Genomic DNA, 20500 nt, shown 5'->3' on the forward strand with positions numbered 1-20500 from the left:
GTCTTTATTCACTTTTTTATTCTTTCTATTTTTATGCCCCAGCAAAAAAAAAAAAAAAAAAGCGCCGAGATTGCGTTTTTATTTTATCTACTTATCCTTCTGAAATCTGATATGCGACTATGACTGCGTATGTTTTTGAGTTCGTATTTTTTATCGAATATTGCGGCTGTATCAATTTCATGCACCTCCAGTAGGGTTCACAAAAATTTTGATTTTTTTTCCAAATTCGCTTAGCTTTTAATTTAATTTGTAATTGATATCGCAATGGAAATTCTAGCACATTGCTATTTTGTTCATTAGGGTGATGGGCAACATAAATATGAAAATTCAACAAGAAAACCCTTATTATTAAATAAATTTTATTAAATAAATATCAAGCTAAACGACTAATGTTCGCTCCATTCCTCGACTTCAACAGTTCTTCCACTTTTGGCATCTTATTCTTCGTCTATTTTTCATAGAGTTTCAGAAACAATAACTTCGTAAGTCTGCAAATAAAAACAAGAACTTGAACTTTATAGACTTCAATTGTTGCATTCAGTTCGATGCTTTGGTTTTTGAAGTGTTTGTAACAAAAGGCCAAATCCAACTATTCGACCTTTATTTATTTTATTGGAGACGTCGGTCTTTCTGTTAATTTAAACTCTCCAGATTTCGCGTTCTTTTGATTGTGATGTTCTTGTACTGACATCTGGGTAGAGAATGAAATGCTCGTCCGTGATTGCTTCACCCAGGTGTCATCTATACCATGTTTCAACTTGAATTTGGCGATGGATTTTTTTATTAGGGTCCTCACCTATAAGACAATATGTAAAACTCTTACATTTTTACTAATAGATAATATAATATTACCATTTGGTGATATGTTAAATTTTTAGTAAGAAAACCCCACTTACCTCGTTGTTGGTATAGCAGAAGAGTCCACTCACCAAAAATCCCTAAAAAAGAAACATGAAAAGAGTCGTTTATGAACAATGTATAATTTGATCCCATTAAAAGTTTTGAACGTACATGCGCAGATGCAGAATATATAAGAGCAAGGGAACTGAAGTGTTATTGGGTTATATCTAATAACATACCTTCACATCCCCACTGTCCTAAGCTAGGTGCAAAGTTTTGTTTGTTATTACAATGACAAATAGAGCAATATTATGGTGTATATTGGTTTTGGAAGATGAGATTAATCAGCATATATAATTAACTGAAATATTGCATTGGCATCACTCATGCAGTCGTTATTTTCACTGTCATAATGTATTGTCAAAGTAAACACATTTGCTTACTTTGACAATACATTTTAGATCCACTAGAATCGGTTTTAGCCAGTGATCATACTGGTCCAAACGAATTCTAGTGGATCTAACATGCTCGCGTATTTTCATAGTGACTGAGGGGAAACAAATATTAATTTTCAGAGAAAAATAATATTTGTTTCCCCTCAGTCACTATGAAAATACGCGAGCATGAAATTGGCTAACTTAACCACGCTCGAAAGAGAGCTTTCCTAACATAGGGTTAAAAACTTGTTGATGCAAGTTTCTTACTGAATACTCCAAGATAGCTTATACAAATGATGATTATACGGTATATTAATTTACCTGAATTCCATCCACGATGTTGACAAAGTAGCCGTATACGTTAATAGCGGTACAACTGCCAGAACTTGGACTGACTGCCAATGTAACGAAGTGAATACCAAAGAGAGGCACCAGCATTACTGTTGCCCGAAAGGCCCGCCTGCATTAAAAACAATATGGATATTATTATTAATACTAAAAGATGATGCTGTAAAGGAATGCTCTTCAAGAACTGTTCCACAGCAAATGTTTCATTCACTTTGAAAACTTAGAATAAGGAATGAATACCTGAATTGGCTTGGCTCGCTGGTGGTTCGAAGCTTGGTATACAATACTTTGATTATATTGATCAGGAATATTATGTTCACCTGTCAGAAGAAAAGATGAATAAGTTTGTTATTGAAAACCAAGAATCACAAGAATATTTTTTATATTTAGAAATGAATCGAAGTTGACATTTTAAATTTTCGGAAGGTTTGGTTGCTGTTTGAAAATAATATTCTTGATCTCACTTTGGTTTCATTATTTTCGGTGGAGAATTAGTGCAGGGAATATTTATAAATGGAACTTTATTTCGAAAAGATGTGCAAGAATTTAATTTGTAATTTGAAACGATCAATCTGCTGTGTAATTCTTCACTAGTTATGCACAGCAGATTGATCAGCTGTTTCCGTCTTATGAAAAAAGGATTCAGTTGGAATAAAAATAGAAAATGGTAGCCCTGTGTATTAACTGAATGTGCAAAAAATGTCAAAAGATAATTGAACATTAACTATTAAGAATTCAACTTTAACATCGGTTGTTGATCACATTTGTAAACGTCATAAAATTATCAAATTTATTTAAATTTAGTTTCCCCCAAAAAAATTAGATCCTAAAATATAAATAATTTACTTTATTTGTTAGAGTTTTCTTACAGGTCTTCATTTGTTTAAAGGAATCATCAGGAAAGGATGATAGCGGAAGGCAGACTGGCCGACAAGAATATCCTGCAAATGTCTTTCTAAGATGACCACGTAAAACACCGTCTTAAGTATACTCAGAAGATTTCATAAACAGCGAACATCGAATAATGGAAAGAGCTGATCGATGCAAGAGATGCATAGAGGATCGACAGGATTGCCGAATCCTCTAAACATGCTACAAATGGTCGAGTCATGCACGATACATCTACGACTTTTATGGAGTATTTCTGAAAACACCATACGTCTGCTGTTATACCCTACACCAGAAGTAGGGTATAACAGCAGACGATCATGGAAATACCACTCCTGTCTAACCAAAGCAAGTTGCCAGGGCTGAGATGGGGACGGAGGGGGTGGGGTGGAAGAACATCACATCAGCATTGGACACTAGAGAACTTGAGAAAGCATACATGAAGTGATGAATTAGATTGGGATTAGATTGTTTCCACTTACGGCCAAAGCAACTGAGGATATATGTGGCCAGTTTGCCTGTTCTTCGGAATAACAACCTGAGTTTCTCGGATAAGACCCCCTTCCACCTCCGTATGAGACAGGATAACTCACCTTTATCAAGGCTCTGCGTCCTGCACGGGATTCGAACTGATATGAAGGCTCATGGAATGATTACTTTGGTTTCTTTATTGCATACGGACGGAAGAACAACGATATGGCGACATCAACACGAAGCCATGATCCATTCTGCTTATCACAACAATATAAAGCGCCGCTGCTGGTGGTGATGTAGGAGAAGTGATGGCCAGGAATGTTCTCCTATCACTCCAAACCCACTGTTTTGTCAAGAGCAAGGACTGGACGGTAACGGCGTACGTCAATATCAAGGCTGACAAAGTACACCCACCTATATTCGTCATTTACTGCACATATGATAGACACTCAACAGAATAACATATCCTGTCATAGGACAAGCGCTATCCAGGAATGGTTACGGAGCATGATAGAACGTATTTTAATGGATTCCTTCCCATTTCCCATCTCAGTCTTATTGAGCATATTGATGATGTGGTGGCGCGAAATGGTTGTGACAGAGACTCAGTGCCAGCAGATGAAGTGTTTTCTGATAGAACTGCAGGAATTCATTTTATCACTATGACAGGATACCTGTGGAGTGTTTCAGGAAACTTGTGCCGAAACTAATCTGAATGCATGGCGGACTAACAATGCTGTTAGTGGGTGTCTATATTTAAGTGAAAGCTCAGTGTATATAATACTTAAATATTTTAAGTATTATATATTGACGTAGAATGTTGATGAACGTATATATTCAAAGAAGGTGAGAAGTAAAACTTACCTTTATACGTGGATAAAAGATAAATATTAAACAAGAATAACTCACCAAAATTGTCGCTAACATAAAGATGTTAATGGACCATTCTAGAGTTCCGCCTCGTATAGCCCAACAGCTATAAAAATAATAATAAATAAATAAAACTAATATAAAAAATAATAAACAAATACATAAACAGCAATGTTATGTTTATATACTTTACTTTTTTTTTTCTTTTTTTTTTTTTCAAAGAAAGAAAGAATCGTAAAATGTTTATTGTGAAAGATTAAAATATTTGAAATGTAGGTGTGTTCATCAACAATCATGCATTTGATGATCAAAAAGGAACTCAATTCGAATCAAATTTTGTACATTTGAAGAAATAATTTGATTTCTTCAAATCAAATGCATTCTAAATTAATTTACTCAAATTAAAGCCAGTCTTCAAAGTTTTTCATGACCAGTTTTAAATACCACTGAACCAAATAAAAGAAAGGCATTTTTGGCCAATTTTAATGAATTTGTGCCTCGTAGCACCAAAAACAGCATTCCTAACATGAAGTATTTTCAGTTATGAGGCGATGTTTTAAAGGCACTCCATTTCTAAAATGGCAATTTAGAATAGCACTCATTCCATTATAACTGCATACTTACTTTTCGTCCAGCAGTTGTGATCGTAAAATAGCGTAAATGGTTACGGGAATGACAGGTAAACCTATGGGAGAAAAAATGACAAAACAGTAAAGAAGATATTTAAAAAAAAAAAAAAAAAAAAAAAGAAGAAGATATTAAGATCACAGAAAACGTAATTCATTTTGATCACGTTATTGTAATCCATACTAGTGTATTATGATAACTTACCCCAACCTACGATGTAGAACATGGTTAGCTTATTCTGTTTAGCAAAGGCTGCAACGATCAGTTTGTGTAAATAAAAACCTTCGCACATCATCCATAGATAGGTGGACAGTCTGAAGTACTTCATCAGAAGACCGATAATTTTACATACGACCTTTAAGAAAAGGAAGAAGTAGCTGTATACAAATTTGCTAAAGTTGTTAATTTTAAATACCAAAATTCACTATTTAAAAAATAATTGTGAGTTTCGATTGATTGAAATGGTTCTCAAAAGTTAAGACTGCTTTTGACCGAACAAATAGAAACTAACATTAATAATGAAATCATATAAATCAGTTTCCTTACTCCATTCTGGTCCAGAATTGTATCCCTATTTTCCACTGGTTTAGTTTCATCATACATAACGTAGCTTTCGAAGGTAATCACCATGATAGAATTCATAAATAACGATATGAAAAGATTGCGATGAATGGCAATGCGGTACACTTTTAGTTGTCTGTAGAGAAAGATAGAAAGAGTTTGTATAAATTATTGATGCAAAATATTCATTTTTTACATGAATTTAACTTCACAGATATGGTTTTAGTTGGCTTACCTGTATACAGAAAATATAACAAGAGCTGGAATCAGGAAAACACCAGAGATCGTCAACATAGCTATGTGGACATCTAATTTGGCTTTCATGGCCTAGAAATAAGCATCAGTCAGAATAATAAAGTATACTTGCATTTGGTCTTAAAACATAAACGTTGTAAGAGAGAATAAGATATTCAAAAAATATTATTATATTTTTTATCCATCATTCATCTCCTTTCCAGGCTATTAAGCTCTTGTACATTTTCTATTCTAACTATAAATTGTGTACTGACCTCAGTGTTTATACACGTGGTATAGTTGGAAAACTCGTTCCTAATATTTCCATTAGAATATATATACCATGTTCCATTTGGCCAACACAGTTTTGTTGCAAAATCTGTAAATAAAATTTTTTATTATTTAACACTTAATCATTCTATTGGAGCAAGAGCTAGTTCATCCAGAAGCTAAACTGACAAAAACAAAGCAAATGCTAAAAGGTTGGTCAGAATGAAAATGACATAAGATTGGATTAGTTGCCTTTAATTTTCTGTACGTAAATATGCTACTGATATTCCAAAGACGAGTGTGATAGACATGGCAGATTAATACATACATTGTTATAGAAGTTTTTCCTTATTTATATATACTAAGTTGTATATAGTCAATCCCGACTATTGGTGGATTCAGGTACTTCATCAATCAGTTAATAATATATTTTGCACAGTGTCGCTATTGCCCCCGTATGTTGTTACTAAAAATAGCAAAGGGTATTATGAATTTTTTGTGTATCAAGGTGCAACGTTCCTGTTTTTTTTTTTTTTCGTTAGTTTAAAAACAAATTTCTTAATACTTTCTTTAGCATTCTGGACAAATAGTAATAGCAGACTATGCTAGTATTTAAAGTAATGTGAACTTTATCTTACGACTAACTCTACTTACGTGTGCACTTTGGAGGACTACTCGAAAAATAAACGTGGTCTGGACAAGGGCCTCTTGCTAGTTGACCTCCTGGAGTATCCGTCCAACATTTCCAGCCATCCCATAAACGTGGACAATAAGGATCCGCTAATAATATTAGGATATAAATCATTATTAATTCATTGCAGAGAGCGAATATATTTTGAATATGTCGAAATGAACATTTCAAAGTAGTACACAGTATTTATAAGGTAGTTAAAAGAAAGTACTGCATGGAATAAATCATTTTGCAGTGCGATCAAAACTATAGGTTGTATGACGTGAGAAGAGAGTCTAATGTCTGGTAGCAATAAATGTCAGCATGAAGTTTAAAACAGGAAGAAGGATAGAATATGTCGAATGTTTCTTCTTATTTATTTATTTTTAATTTATATTTTTATTTACTTTCTCGTGACGGCTTACTTCCTTTTAGTTCCCATCTCTTCCGTCTAAATGAATTCTTGGCATTCTGGGCGCTAGTATAGCTTTTGTACTCTCTTGGTATTTCAAAATCATTTGCTAACACTTCACTGAGGTCTTTTCAAACATATTACTTCCTTTTCAAATATTTGGAAATAAAAACGGACTAGTTAGTTTAATGACTCTTCAATACAATAATCAATAATATGGTCTATCAGCGTGCTGTGCATTTCAGCAAACGAAACTAGTTTCCAAAATCGGAATAAAGAGGGCGTTTCGACTCAATGTAAACTTCATTCCATTTCATCAATTTAAAAATGCTTATCCAAGAAACCATACTTCTATTAAAATATAATACTGTATTTACATGCCATAAAGGAAGTTAAAATTTTGAGTCTTTTTTTAAAGCCTTTATATATAGAAGTTTTAAATTTATACATAATTATGAATATTACATTTGAAATAGTGTCTAATATTTACTTGTGTTCCGAATGGGTTCGTTCTGCATGGTCTCACAGCAACTGATTGCCGCTTCGCAACATGCTTCCCACTTTCGAACATATAGCGGTGACATGAGGCTGTTCACAAGAAGCTCATCTGGATTTTTATGATCAGCAATGAATCTTATGGAGACATTGGAACTGCGAAACACTTCAAAAGTCGTTGGATCTATCCTAGTACAAAAAATATGAGATATCAATAAGATATACACGAAATAAAGTCACACATATGGAACAACAGAAAACAGTTATTAAAGTAATAGAATTTTTTTAAAACTTACTGGTAATTAGTTTTAATAATTTTATGCAAAATTAAAGCTCTTAATTTGCAAACAATGACAAAGTTTTCGCAAAAATATTATATGACTGATAAAAAAGTTAAACTATATCCTTTGATAAGTTGGCTGTTAAGTATATTTTTTACATATTAACTTTTTTTAAATAAAATTAAAACAATCAAGTAGTCGTTTATAATAGCTAGATGCTGATTGACTAGCTGAATTAATAGTATATATTGCATTCACTGATAGCAGTTACAACATGAATTGTTCTATATATCGTTATGTACACTATGTTGACAAAAGTATATGGACACCTTACGTCCCATGCAAAGTTCGGATCCTACCACATGCAAATATTCAGGGAGTGTCTCCGTAAATCCTGTAATGAAAGATGGGATGTGCTGCATGTTTCGCACTGTACTCGATGTCAAGTTGCCACTTTCAGCTGAACTGACAGACTTCCAACCTGGGATGGCAGTTGGGTGCCACATCAGTGGTCTTTCTGTCCTTGATATTGCTACCCATCTCAGTATACCGAAATCCACCGTTGCTTATGTCATTCGTAGAGAAAGTTCTCGATAAGTTGACCAATCTCGATGAACTGATCGTGATTGACGAGCTTTGTCTGGGAATGTACGAGCATCGTGCAAGTCATCAGTGGCGGATCTCGCACTCAACCTGGAAAATGCTGCAGGGACATCTGTCCACACTAGAACTGCCTGCAACTTAGTTACCACGGCAGAGCTGCGCGAACAAGCTCCCTTCCCCCCTCTTTGGATTGATGTTTGACTGGTGTCTTTCACACCGTTCCTGGACCGTAAATGATTAGAAAAGGATTCTAATCATTTACGGTTCTAATCAATTCGCTTCCAGATGTTTCACCCTAAAGGTAGTGTTTGGATCTGGAGTTTACCAGGGGAACAGTTTCGTCAGGACTGCATTATTCCAACTGTCAAGTTTAGTGGAGGTTCGGTAATGGTAGGGAGTGTTTCAGTTGGATAGGGCTTGGACATTGGCGAACGTGCCCAAACCTATGACGTCTGACTGCTACCCGGACAACTTAATACTCTCGACGTTGTGGAAGTACTTCAGTGACCCTTGCATGCTTCAGCACAACAATGCTCTATACCGCACTGCACTGCGTGTCCGAGACTGATTTCCACAAAACAACGTTGAAGTGTTGGACTGGCCAGCTCAAATTCCAGCCCTCAACCCCCATCGAACATTTTGAGACGAATTAGAACGCCGGATTTGATCTTGAGACCAGCGGCCGTCATCAGTAATGGAGATAGCTTTGTACAAGGAATGGAAGAATATTCCTGCTACATCACTATCGCATAAGGGTTAAATTTTTAATAATATTCGCCTCATTTTAATAATGAGATATTATTAAATGTAGTATGGCTACATATTACATAGGTAGTACACCATAATGCATTTGTCATAAATATGTTTTATATATATATATATATATATTTTTTTTAATGAATGAAAAATTTGAGGAAGATACGTCCTGTATATCTGTTCTTCAGATTAAACTGATATTATCGTTCGCATTGCCGTTTGAATCGCACACTGATTGTAAGTCTATATGCTTACGAAAATTCATTAAAAACAATCAAATTTATTCTTATTATTTTTGAGAAATAAACGAAAATTCGTTCGAAAAACAATTAACGAAAAAACTAAGAACATATTGGGCTCGTCCGGGATTTGAACCCGGGACCTCTCGCACCCTAAGCGAGAATCATACCCCTAGACCAACGAGCCATGCTGTTTTTGTTTTATACTTTCATTTCATATAATTTAAGATAAATATCCACCAGGTATTATTATTATAAATATTGCTGAATTAATACTGTGTTATACAGACTTTTTTTCTTCCAGCAGTCATAATAAATAATATAATTCAATTTAAACTGATCATTATTTGATCTCTTTACATGCGATAATTAATTAGAAAATGTAGACTCTTGTATAACGCTGGTGCTGTTCTAAATAACACCTGAAACAGGCGCTATGGAAAATGGACACTATTTAATAGATTAGTAGAGTTTAATTAATTAAGTTAATTTTTTTTCCGAAACTTGTTTTTATTCATGAAATTTTAAAGTAGTCAGGGGTGTCCGCATAGTCTCGCGATAGCCATGAGAGAGAGAGAGAGAGAGAGAGAGAGAGAGAGAGAGAGATTGTAATCTTCAGAATTAGAGCTGAAGCATCTAATGCTGTTTCGGCAGCAATCCCAAAAGTATGATTGCCAGTCTTATGTCTGTAAGCTGCGCACGTTCTTATGACCAGGTGGCTTCTTTTGTGAGATGAAAGGCCCAGGTTTCCGAGAAGGAAAAAACTCATACAACCACGGATGAGACCGGTTGACTCACCTTCAGATAAAAAATACTTTGTGTTCTAAACAGGATTCGAACCCAGGTATTTCTAACCAAAGAGTGTCGTTGATACCAACTGAGCTATGGAGGCTGAGGCGAGATGCCATCAAGTGGTATTTGAATTATTGTTGTAAAACATTGCGATAGGTTTACCATGTGCAGTAATGATCTTGCATTTCTAATATTGCATTAAAAGTGCTCATGTATTGGGATATTGCCCTCTAAATTATTCAATACAAAAGGCCGAGCATAGGATAGTCATCTCTTTGAATGTGTCTTCGACGTTCATTATAGTTAAAATTTCCTTAACAAGTTTCTATAGTTTTCTTCAAAATGGTTCTGCTTTGTTCAAGTTGATTGGCAGTAGTAGTAGTGGTGGTGGCTTAGTTAGGAAATGAATTCCACCACCTGGTATGAGACCACTATCCGTTGATCCCCTCCCACCAGTGCACTAATACTAATTTATTATGGGTTTACAACCTTCCGTCGATCGAATTCATATTAAAAAAAAAATCAGTCTCCTTACATTGTCCTATAACTGATCTAGATTTCATTTATTTATTTTTCTGTGTTCCATAAATCAGCTATTTTCTCTTCCGATGATAACATATGTTCAGTAACCAAGTCTTCACTCTGGTTTTCTACCATAAAAATACAAGGATCTTGTTTAACCGAAGGATTCTAGAACGGATATGAGGTTTGATAGCACTAAAACCACCGTGAGTTGAGTTGTTAGCAATGCAAATAGTTGTTAACTCCCAAACTCCAATTAATTTGGTTAAAATGTAAGTGGATAGTTTTCAATAGCATTCACTGACAAAAAGTGTGAAGTATGAATATCGATGTTGTTATGTATTTGGTTCTGGTGTGCTAATGCAGAACGGGAGACGAATGGGCAAAGTAATGCAATAGGGACGCATGCTAAAGTATACGAAATTTTGATGTTTGAATGTGGATAGTCCTGGAAGTGCGGATACAAACAATGAAACGGTCTATTCATTTTTTGTTTTGAACGCCATTTCGACGTTCCTAATCAAATTTGAGAGACCATAACATAAGTATTAGATCACATACTTCCTGTAAGTTTACACTCTTACGTAAAGTCATTTAAAAACATTCAGTTTCATATTATTGTTCATAAATAAACGGAAATACATTCGAAAAAGGAGAATGAAGAAAGTAAAAAACCTTGAGAGCTCGTCAGGGGACCTCTTGCATCCTAAATGAGAATCATATCCCCAAACCAACGAGCCTGTTGTTGTTGTTGTCAGTATTTTGGTTGAATTCAGGTCGAAATCAGGTTTTTTATTTTCCAATCAAAGGGTGCAATGTCCTGTTGTTCTTCCAATTGTACCATGGATATATAATGCAAAGCATATACAAACCCACGTTTTCTAGTTCTGCGATGCACCATTACATTCCTAGGTATCATGTATGTGTGTATGTTTCACGTTCTCATCAATATCATCCTCAGATAATAATAACACAATTCTTCGTGGATGCAAGCAATTGTATTATACCACAAGAATAATCACTATTATTAGAATAAAAAAGATCACACTTATTGTAAGTAGAGTCTTTAAATACAGTATTGTAAATATAAATTAAAAAATTGCTATCGCATTCTTTAGTCCCTCCAAAAAGGAGTACATGAAGTCCCTCCAAAAAGGAGTACATTTAGTCCCTCCAAAAAGGAGTACATCTCGTGGTCCCTAACCCTAACACAGTATATTATTTGTGTGAAACTGTGTGGTTTGTGCGGTAGAGTTTCTTGAGTAGTAAAGTTTATTGATAAATTTAAAAATTCATGAACACTGACATTCTGATGTGATTCAAATATCTGGACCAGTTAGTCTTGGCGAACGGGAGTCATATGGAAGAAGAAGTTGGATTTCAATATGAAATTCGAAAAAGATCCGCAATGATTCAGCTTGCCAGATCTGGAAGACTAGAAAAATATTTATGAAGACCAATGATCTGCGGTTCTTTATGGACACTGAATCATGGACACTGAACAAAGAAGTTAAGATCATTGCTTTTGAAATGTTTGCCTGTAGAAGGATGCTTTGAGTTCCTTGGGACAGAGAAAAGAACCAACGTGAGCATCAGAGATCAATTAAATCTTGAAATGAATCTCAGTAAACGGTGGAAAGAAGAATCTTCAGATTTTTGGACCACTCCTCAGATTTTTTTGGTCCGTCTATTTTTCTTACTAGAAGCAAAAATAAATTACAGGTTCCATGGGAGATGGTCAGATCAAATTCTTGCTCTTACTAAGACTAAGATTGAAGGATAGGCAACTAATTCAGTGGCCAGTATGTGTACCATGGTCCCAAATGTAGGACCAGAAGAGGCCTAAGTCCCCAACAATATCCTGTACTATCCAATTCCAAATGATCCTATAGGCTTATTTTGACCTTAAAGTATACTTTAGGGTAATTTAATGTTTCATCTTCACTTGCGTTTTCCTACCTGAATACTTTGGTTTTATTGAAGAAAGCCTCCTTAGGCAATGCAGTGAAACACAGACTACACGACGCTTTTGGAAACACATCAGTACCCACAATGATCCCATTCTTCATCCTGCAGGTATTTTGCACAGAATTCTGAAATAAGAAAAAAATACTTTTTAAAGAATTCATGGTGATATTGTTTCGAATTGAAAGATAACATGATGATTCTCGGTTCACAAAAGGACTCAAAAATGATATACCGCTTAATGCTGTGTTTGGAAGTGTTCTGTGTTTAGAAAAATAATTTAAACTCGAGGACATCACGAATTTTCTTATCCACCAATTAAACGAATACAATTCAAAGATTAGAATGTGATTAGCTTTATAGTTTTATAGTTGATGGAAGGATTTTCAGTTTCTAAGGGTGTTGAATTTCTCTTTAAAATGTAAGCGAAATTTTAAATCGTAGACGCTTAATAGTTTTGTAATATAAAATCATTTAGAATATATGCCTCTCTCTTTGTTAGCAAACTAAATCACAGTGGGACTACTGCCTTAAGCACCTGTAAGGTTATATATTTACATATATATATACGCTGTAAACATGTCACCTTATGTTTTGCTGGAAAGCAGTATTTTGGCCCTCTTGATATTTCGAAATTACAAACGTTTTTGTGACTTAAAAAAAAAATAGGAACTTCGAAAGGATTAACCCAGTTCCTTGTGATTTTAGAATCTCATACCAATCGAATTTTCAAAAACATATTTCGCTAATTGAATTGTCATCTTGAGAGGAAATACACCAAGCAGTTGGTCAGGGATATTCTCTATCTGCAACTGTATTTACTATGTACTATATATATTTAAATGAAATAATAAGAAAAAATGAAAGAGAAAAAAAAACATAAATAATGAGCTATGTTCTAATGGGAATTTAAATAAACGCCTTTTTTGTTTTGGTGATGATAATGACTAGAAGATAAATATATTTTGAATGAAAACTATTCTAAACGTAAAATAAACAGTTAGAGATTTCAGAATGGTAATCTCAACAGAAAATTCAAAAACAATAGCTTTTAAAGGTCAAGATCCAACTAGAAGCAAAATAGACAAGCATTTATCAAAACCTTTATAAGTTATCAAACCAATAACAAAAACGTACGAACAAATTAATACTTTTGATGTTTTGGAATGACTGACTTCATATGAAGATGGAGAGAACATAAATATGAAATTACAAAATACAGAAAAATAACAAATATAAGAAATTCTGTGCTTATCCTCAGTCTAATGCGTGCTAACTATACCAACACAAATTTGCATAATAAAACAAAAACAAAAATATGAGCAAAGATTAACTGTAGCCGAAATGAAATTTATGAGAAAAAAAATACTATCTTTAATCATTAAAGAAATGAAATAATAACATAGTTAAGAAGAACCAGCAATAGAGAAAATACATTTAAATATTATATATAAAACACCCGAAAAAGAAGAGACTTGCCAATGGCTTTGCGAACACAGAAAAATCTATTGGCAAGTTACCCGTGAACTGGTTGTAAACCTATAGTAGCTTAATGTTGGTCTGAAGGTTAAATAACCCGGAAACTATTCTTCAAATGGTTTTTAATGTAAACTTTTAGTATATGCTGCGATCCTGACTTAGTTATGTCAAGGGTAAGATACTCATCGCTGTGCTCTAGTTACAACGCTGGCAAACAGATTCATTATGATAACTAGAGTGGAAAAAACAAATGCAGTCTGAGCAAGAAAACGTCTATAAACCATTTGGTTGTCATTTATCTTTTACAAATTGTTATTTATTTTTGTATGCTGAGTTAATTATTAGCAACTAATACTCAGCAATTAAGTATTCTTAGTATTATTAAATCTGCATGAATAGGGAATAACAAATTCAAAAGATACAGTTAAAATTGAATTGGTACTAAGGCGCCTTGATGCATCCTTAATACAGTAATAATGGACAGTGAGGTAGCTTCACACTACAGCAATTTAAATAGTTTACAGGAAAAAGATAACACTTGCATTAAGGTGTCTGTTAAGTGGCGCACAACCATTCAGAAGTTATCAAAATTGAAGTAGTTCTAAGAATACAAAGCAAAAACAAGTTAGAAAATAGATAATAATATCAACCAGTGAGCCGAAGGGCTATTAAGTTTCAGAAATTTTTATCTACACTACCTTAGAGACTAAAGCTTTTATGTTAGTAGTATCGAAACCACCTTTACATCTGGTCAAAAACTAGATATCTTTAAATACGATATTTATGGGTATATGAGTCACATCTTTTATCACTTACCTTGAAAAATTGTTTTTGATTTGATGGTAGATCCAGTTTATTGGAGGTCTTTATCTTCGTTGTCCTTGCTTTTAAGAAAACAAAAGAACCAACTAAACAATAAAGAATTCTAGGGTTTTACTGTCATAAATCTACATTGAAAGAATGGAATTAAATAAATTAATCTGCCAATTAGAAAATTATTTACAGTTAATTTTTAATGATAAACTTGTTTCAAATTCCAGATACTCGAAAAATTAAAATTTGACGCTCACCCACTAACGAATATTTTGGTGTAGTGAGTGTTTTGGGATGTGAAACTGTTCCCTGGCAACAAGAAATCCATTGATCAGCGAACTCACTCGAAATAAAAGAGTTCAGAATAGCTTCGTGTGGCTGGTCGAGTTCTGCAACGACAGTTTTATTGTCCATGTCGATGAGCTCTTCTTGCTGCGAGTCATATCTGTTAAAAATCATGTTAAATATCACGTTAAAAAGAGTTCATGCTGTTAAATGTAATTTAAATTATTTTATTATATAGTTATAATTTCAAGACAGTTTTAATAGCTGCAATTATCACGAATTAGATATATACTAAGGGACAAAAATTATGCACACATTGCGGTTTAATACAATTTATTATTATTGAAGAGGCTGATAATTCTTTTTAAGATACCACGAAGATGAAACAAGAATGATCGATTGCGAGAAATAAATCGACTATTTATTTGGGCCCATCAAAGACAGCTTTTCACTGTTATTTGAAATATGCTACAATAGTTTTCTATAGCGTTTAACAGTGGGCTTTACTGAATTTGTTTCCTAGCGATTCAAGAAACGAAAAGAGCCGAATTAGTCCACAATTGATTTTCCCTTCCATTAGACCTGCATTTAACAGCGCTTTAAAAAAATCTCAGTCAATTTCAACATACTCGTTCTTTATTCTCGAACACAGATCGCTTTCACCGAGATTTACTTTTACTATCGAATGACATCATAGCAAACATTTTACTGTTGCGTGAAAAATCAGCAGCAGATGTCACACGAAGACATTTCAGCGTCAAATTTTATTATATATATATTTGTTTCTTTGTTTGATTTAGAAGGAATGTGCATACCATCATGAGCATTTAAGGGGGGGGGGAATACTTCGTTAGAACATGGGTCTGATGCTACACAGTGAATGAGCTAATGTTTGAATTTAAAGAAAGTGACTGAGATACTTAACGGGTAAAAAAAAAAAAAAAGAAGTAACTATGTACCTAGAAAGCGTTTCTAGGTACATAGTTGTAGAGGACAGTGTAGAGATAAGGTGTTATTGAGCTATTGAAGCTCTGATCATGGCAGGAAGGTAACAGCAATAGCCGAACCTCAGTTAGAACTTTATTGGCTACAGCATTGCCATCCATTACCCTCCAAGGGTTATTGGATTGAATGAATCAATCACCGCATCTCACGAGCTACCAATTGAATTATTATGTTTCATATGTTTCATATATAAGTAATAAAAGGGTTTATTAACTTATTAAAATACTCTGGATTACAGAAAGTATGTTTTTTTTTTAAATTCCAATTTCTTTGTCTTATTATAGTCACATGAGTAAAATAGTGATAAACCATTTAAAATCATAAGTTTGATCATATTCATTATGAACAATATTTATATGTAATAAGACAAATAAACCAAAGTAGCGTTTTGATTTGTGTTAAAGTTTTCTGACAAGTAATTTGATGCAAACTTGGAACAGCCAATAGCAGAGCAATTGCTTCACGACTTATCGCTTTATACATATTTAGATTCTAAATTAAACGACTTACCTAAGTTTAGGGTCTTTAAATGCCGTATTGGGCAAACAGAAGTAACAGCGAGCACATGATATTTTGGGAGATATGCGAAAGGCAAGGAAATCCTGTCGGATATTATATCGACAAAGAATTGAAGTGTTTAAAGTATTCGAGGAAATCTGTAGCAAGAAAATAAATGATAAGATTATCTTAAATTCCTGGTTATGTTAATATTAACTTTTTTTATGAAGTTAATATTCAGGTTTATCATCTAATATAAATATTGGACAAGTTCTAAAGTCCTGTTTGTTCCTTACTTACCGGAGTGGAGCAGTAAAGAGAGAAGGCTAAAAACATCAGCAGATCCATCATAAGAGAGTTTGAAGTCTGGAACAATCGTAGTAGCCTTCAGAGGTCCGAGCAAGTGGGTTCAATGGCAAGGAAGATCCTTAGTTCTCTCATGATGTTTTTGTCTAAAGACAAGCGGGAAAGTGACAGTCTCGAAGAATATGGCCGCTTTTCCGGTTTCCTCTTCGATCCTGCAATAACAAATCAATTCAAACCCACTATTCAGTTCGCAAAGGATATTTGAATACGTTTTTTTCTAGAATGAAGAAAAATGTATTTTATTTAATAATATACAGTATTTATTATATATCGTTATGCCTATAACATCATCTTATGTAAATCGAATCGACAATTAATTTTCCTCTCTTATCCCTTCTTTATATTCCTGCCTTCTATTTTGATCAGAAATGAGGAAATTGTCAGTTGATCTTCATATAACGTAATATGCACCCACGTAAGTTTTGACAACATTCGAGCGATGCACCATTGTACAGATTTATAAGGAGAATCTCTCCCTATATTTTAATCCGATTGAGCTGCTTCTTTTTAGACATTTTAAGCAATATCATGAATACGTCTTTATTCGCAAATTTTGAGACTTCTGAAATCACACTCTCGAGCGCACACACACACACACACACACACGCGCGCGCGCGCGCGCGCGATGAGTTATTCTGAAAAAAAAAGTTGAGTCAAAAAGAATAGAAGGATGGTCTGAAAATAGCTTCAGATGCAGGATGTTTTAGTCTTCCATCATCGCGTGAGGTCAATTGCCTTTGCCAGGTACCACATCATTTGGGGTAGCAGAATGACTGCCCTTGAAAGAAACAGTAAAAAAAAAAAAAAAATTCATCGAGGAAAAAATATTATTACACATTACAGAATATATTATTTTGTAATAGCCTGGTGAGCATAGCAATTCATTCTTCAGTGAAGGTGTTTTTTTTTTTTTTTTTTTTTTTTTTTTTTATACTTGGGTTTACTTATTTTATGTTTTCAATTTTATTGTTATTATTTTATTAGATTTTATTTCTCCTTGCAAAGTTGTCAATATCACGATAACTGCCTCTAATATCAATATTAAAGGCAGTTATAAACTGTCTGACACGATAAACTGACAGTTTATCGTGATATTGGCAATTATCGTGATATTGAGAGTTTATGGGGCATGGCCTTACATCTTTTAACACAACGCTCCATGTCACAATACAATGATTGTAAACACGTTTGGAAGAGAATAGTATCGGAATCAGAAATCGTGAGCAGAGTTCCAACGTAACCCCCACCCCACCCCTGCGTTCCTCATTGAGCATTTGTTGGATGAAGTGACATACAGAATTGGAACACAGCCAAGACAACCTTCTTCATTACTGGCACTTACTAATGCTTTAAACAAGGAGCCAAATGCAATGTTTTCTTTTACCAGAAATTAGCAAGACTGTGTGTAGCTAATATACTGAGAAGTTATATTAGCAAGACTGTCTGCAGATATAACGTATAACGCTACTGTCAAGATGGGTGAAGCAAAAATGCTTTTCATATTCCCCTTTGTCTGTAAAGGAAGTTATTTGGGAAAGGGAGTTTTGTGAGCTTTAAGCTCGCCCTCTGGTGGAAGTTGTATTAGTTATGATCAGCTGGGAGTAGAATAGCCTTCAGTCTTTTGTATTTGTAGTACTTTCTTTCATTGTAATTGACAGCTTCTACGATCAGCGGGTTTGAATGCGAACTTGACTTGATGAAGAATTTTTCTGCGAGATCACGAAGAAGGGAGGATGTGTATGGAATGCTGGTTTCTCGATGAATCTGTGAATTTCTGATAAACCATGGGGCGTCTAGGATCATCCTTAAGTACTTATTTTGGATTCTTTGTAGTGAAGTTTGATAGTGAAGTATGACTCCATGCTGGTGAGGCGTAAGTAATAACTGGACGTATAACCATCCGGTAAAGTAGTAATTTATTTTGTAAGTTTAGTTTACTCTTGCGGTTGACCATTGGGTAGAGTTGAGCTATTACTTTGGATGTCTTGGAGCCAATGAGATTGATGTGCTTGTTAAAAAGGAGTTTCTTATCTAATAGTACCTCAAGATATTTGGTCTCTGATTGTGATGGGATCTTTTGACCAGAGAGCAAGATGTCTTCTTTAATGCAGACCTTTTTTCTAGAGAATAACATGGCTCAGCTTTTGAGGGGATTTATTTGAATCCTCCAGTTGGTGAACCAGTTTTCCAGCGCGTTGATACTTCCTTGGAGTCTACTGATTGCCAGGCGAGGGCTGAGAGACCTTGCTGGAATAGCGGCGTCGTCGGCATAAAGGGCCGTAATGGTTGTTCTTAAATTTAGAGAGATGTCTGATACGTAAATTGTGAACAGCAGTGGGGCCAGAAGGGAACCTTGAGTACACCAGCTAGAATCTTGCACCTTGATGAAACAATTCTGTTAAGCTTTACTTGCATGTATCTTTCGCCAAGGTATGAGTTAATAAGTTTTACTCGCTTAATTGGGATGTTGTTTTCAATAAGTTTGAAGATAAGACCTTGATGCCAGACCTTATCGAAGGCCTTGGAATGTCCAAAAACACAGCAGAAGTGTGGAGGTGCCAGTTGAAACCGTGGATGATGTGTTCTGTTAATCGATGAATTTTTTGCACTGTGTTGTGAGCTTTGCGAAAACCAAATTGCTCATTTGGGATTATTTTATGTTTGTCCACTGTCAGTTGTAGCCTTGTTAGGATAACTTTTTCTCTTACTTTGCCAAGGCAGGAAAGAAGATTGATGGGCCTGTAGCTTCGGGGGAGTTGTGGGTTATTACCAGACTTTTTCAGAGAGATGATATCAGCAATTTTCCAAGCTGTGGGAAAGTACTAGAGTCTTAATATGGAATTGGTTATACTAATTAGATGAATTATGGCCTTCCTTGGAAGTAATTTTATTATTCTATTGGCGATGCCGTCGGGACCAGGAGCCTTTTTTATTCTTCAATTGGGATATAATGTTGATTATTTCTGTTGGATTAGTGGGGGTGATGAGATCTGAATCATCCTCAGGCTGTCTTAAGGCTTTTCTGACTTGACGATGAATTTTATAAATAAGATTAATATTTAAATTTTCGTAAGATGGGCTGCACTGATTTCCCAGATTGTCAATTAGGGCTTCTACGTTTTCTTCATCTCAGTGTGCAATTCCATGTTTAGTCTTCATAAGGGGGATGGAGTTAGTACGAAGTTAGTACGAAGTAAAAGTTAGTCTTTAAGTACGAAGAGTTTTTAGAAATGTCCATATGAAGTTATCTTCTGGGTTGATTTCTGTAAGTTCAGATTCCCATTCGGAATTCCTGTGTTTCTGGAGAGCTTCTTTAACCTGTTTATTCAAGTTGTTTTGTCCTGTGGTGCTCTCGTGTTGTGGTATCGCTTTCTGGCTTTGTTTTTAGCCCTAATCAGGTCCATTATCTCTTCCGGAATCCGGCTGTAAGACAGTGGCTTGTGTGAATGATGTTATTGTTGTGTTCATTTGTCATGTTAGGTTGTTTACAGCTGTCTATTTCTTCTTTTTTTGCGCTTAAAAGCTATAAAAGACTGTTGAGGAGAGAGCTGATCCTCTGTACCTAGCTTGAGCTGTATGGGATTATGATCTGAAGTAAGCTCTTCTAATGTCTCCAGCTGATATTGATATCTGATGTTCCTGAGAATGACTATGTCTAGTACATACGAACTTCCTAATGGGCTGTAGCGGGTGGGCTCGGTAGGTCAAGCTACTATTGATGGGTTGAATGACGGTTGAATGACGAATAAGGTACGGCCTTTGGAGTTGAT

At 34.7% G+C, this 20500-nt stretch overlaps 1 protein-coding gene and 1 non-coding gene across 2 annotated transcripts in view; both read right to left on the reverse strand.

Moving 5' to 3' along the window:
• Positions 1-342: 342 nt before the first annotated feature.
• The window catches only part of LOC150100377 (calcitonin gene-related peptide type 1 receptor-like), a 30741-nt gene continuing 10583 nt past the window's right edge, over positions 343-20500 (reverse strand). The window contains exons 2-18 of the mRNA XM_090402564.1: positions 16665-16882; positions 16377-16522; positions 14834-15021; positions 14580-14647; positions 12279-12412; positions 7122-7315; positions 6204-6329; positions 5555-5658; positions 5281-5372; positions 5031-5181; positions 4689-4839; positions 4482-4542; positions 3897-3963; positions 1866-1945; positions 1599-1737; positions 897-938; positions 343-796 (exon numbers count right to left, since the gene is read on the reverse strand). Coding sequence (XP_090258690.1) covers positions 605-796; positions 897-938; positions 1599-1737; positions 1866-1945; positions 3897-3963; positions 4482-4542; positions 4689-4839; positions 5031-5181; positions 5281-5372; positions 5555-5658; positions 6204-6329; positions 7122-7315; positions 12279-12412; positions 14580-14647; positions 14834-15021; positions 16377-16522; positions 16665-16715 — 1986 coding nt within the window. The 5' untranslated portion in view covers positions 16716-16882 and the 3' untranslated portion in view covers positions 343-604. The remainder of the gene's footprint in view (positions 797-896; positions 939-1598; positions 1738-1865; positions 1946-3896; positions 3964-4481; positions 4543-4688; positions 4840-5030; positions 5182-5280; positions 5373-5554; positions 5659-6203; positions 6330-7121; positions 7316-12278; positions 12413-14579; positions 14648-14833; positions 15022-16376; positions 16523-16664; positions 16883-20500) is intronic.
• TRNAP-AGG (transfer RNA proline (anticodon AGG)) lies at positions 9121-9192 on the reverse strand. The gene has a single exon. It is a non-coding gene; the product is annotated as a tRNA-Pro (tRNA).

Source organism: Typopeltis vanoorti, chromosome 13 (assembly GCF_054136105.1).
Source record: "Typopeltis vanoorti isolate ZY-2024b chromosome 13, IOZ_Tvanoo_1.0, whole genome shotgun sequence".
In the NCBI taxonomy this organism is placed as follows: domain Eukaryota; kingdom Metazoa; phylum Arthropoda; class Arachnida; order Uropygi; family Thelyphonidae; genus Typopeltis; species Typopeltis vanoorti.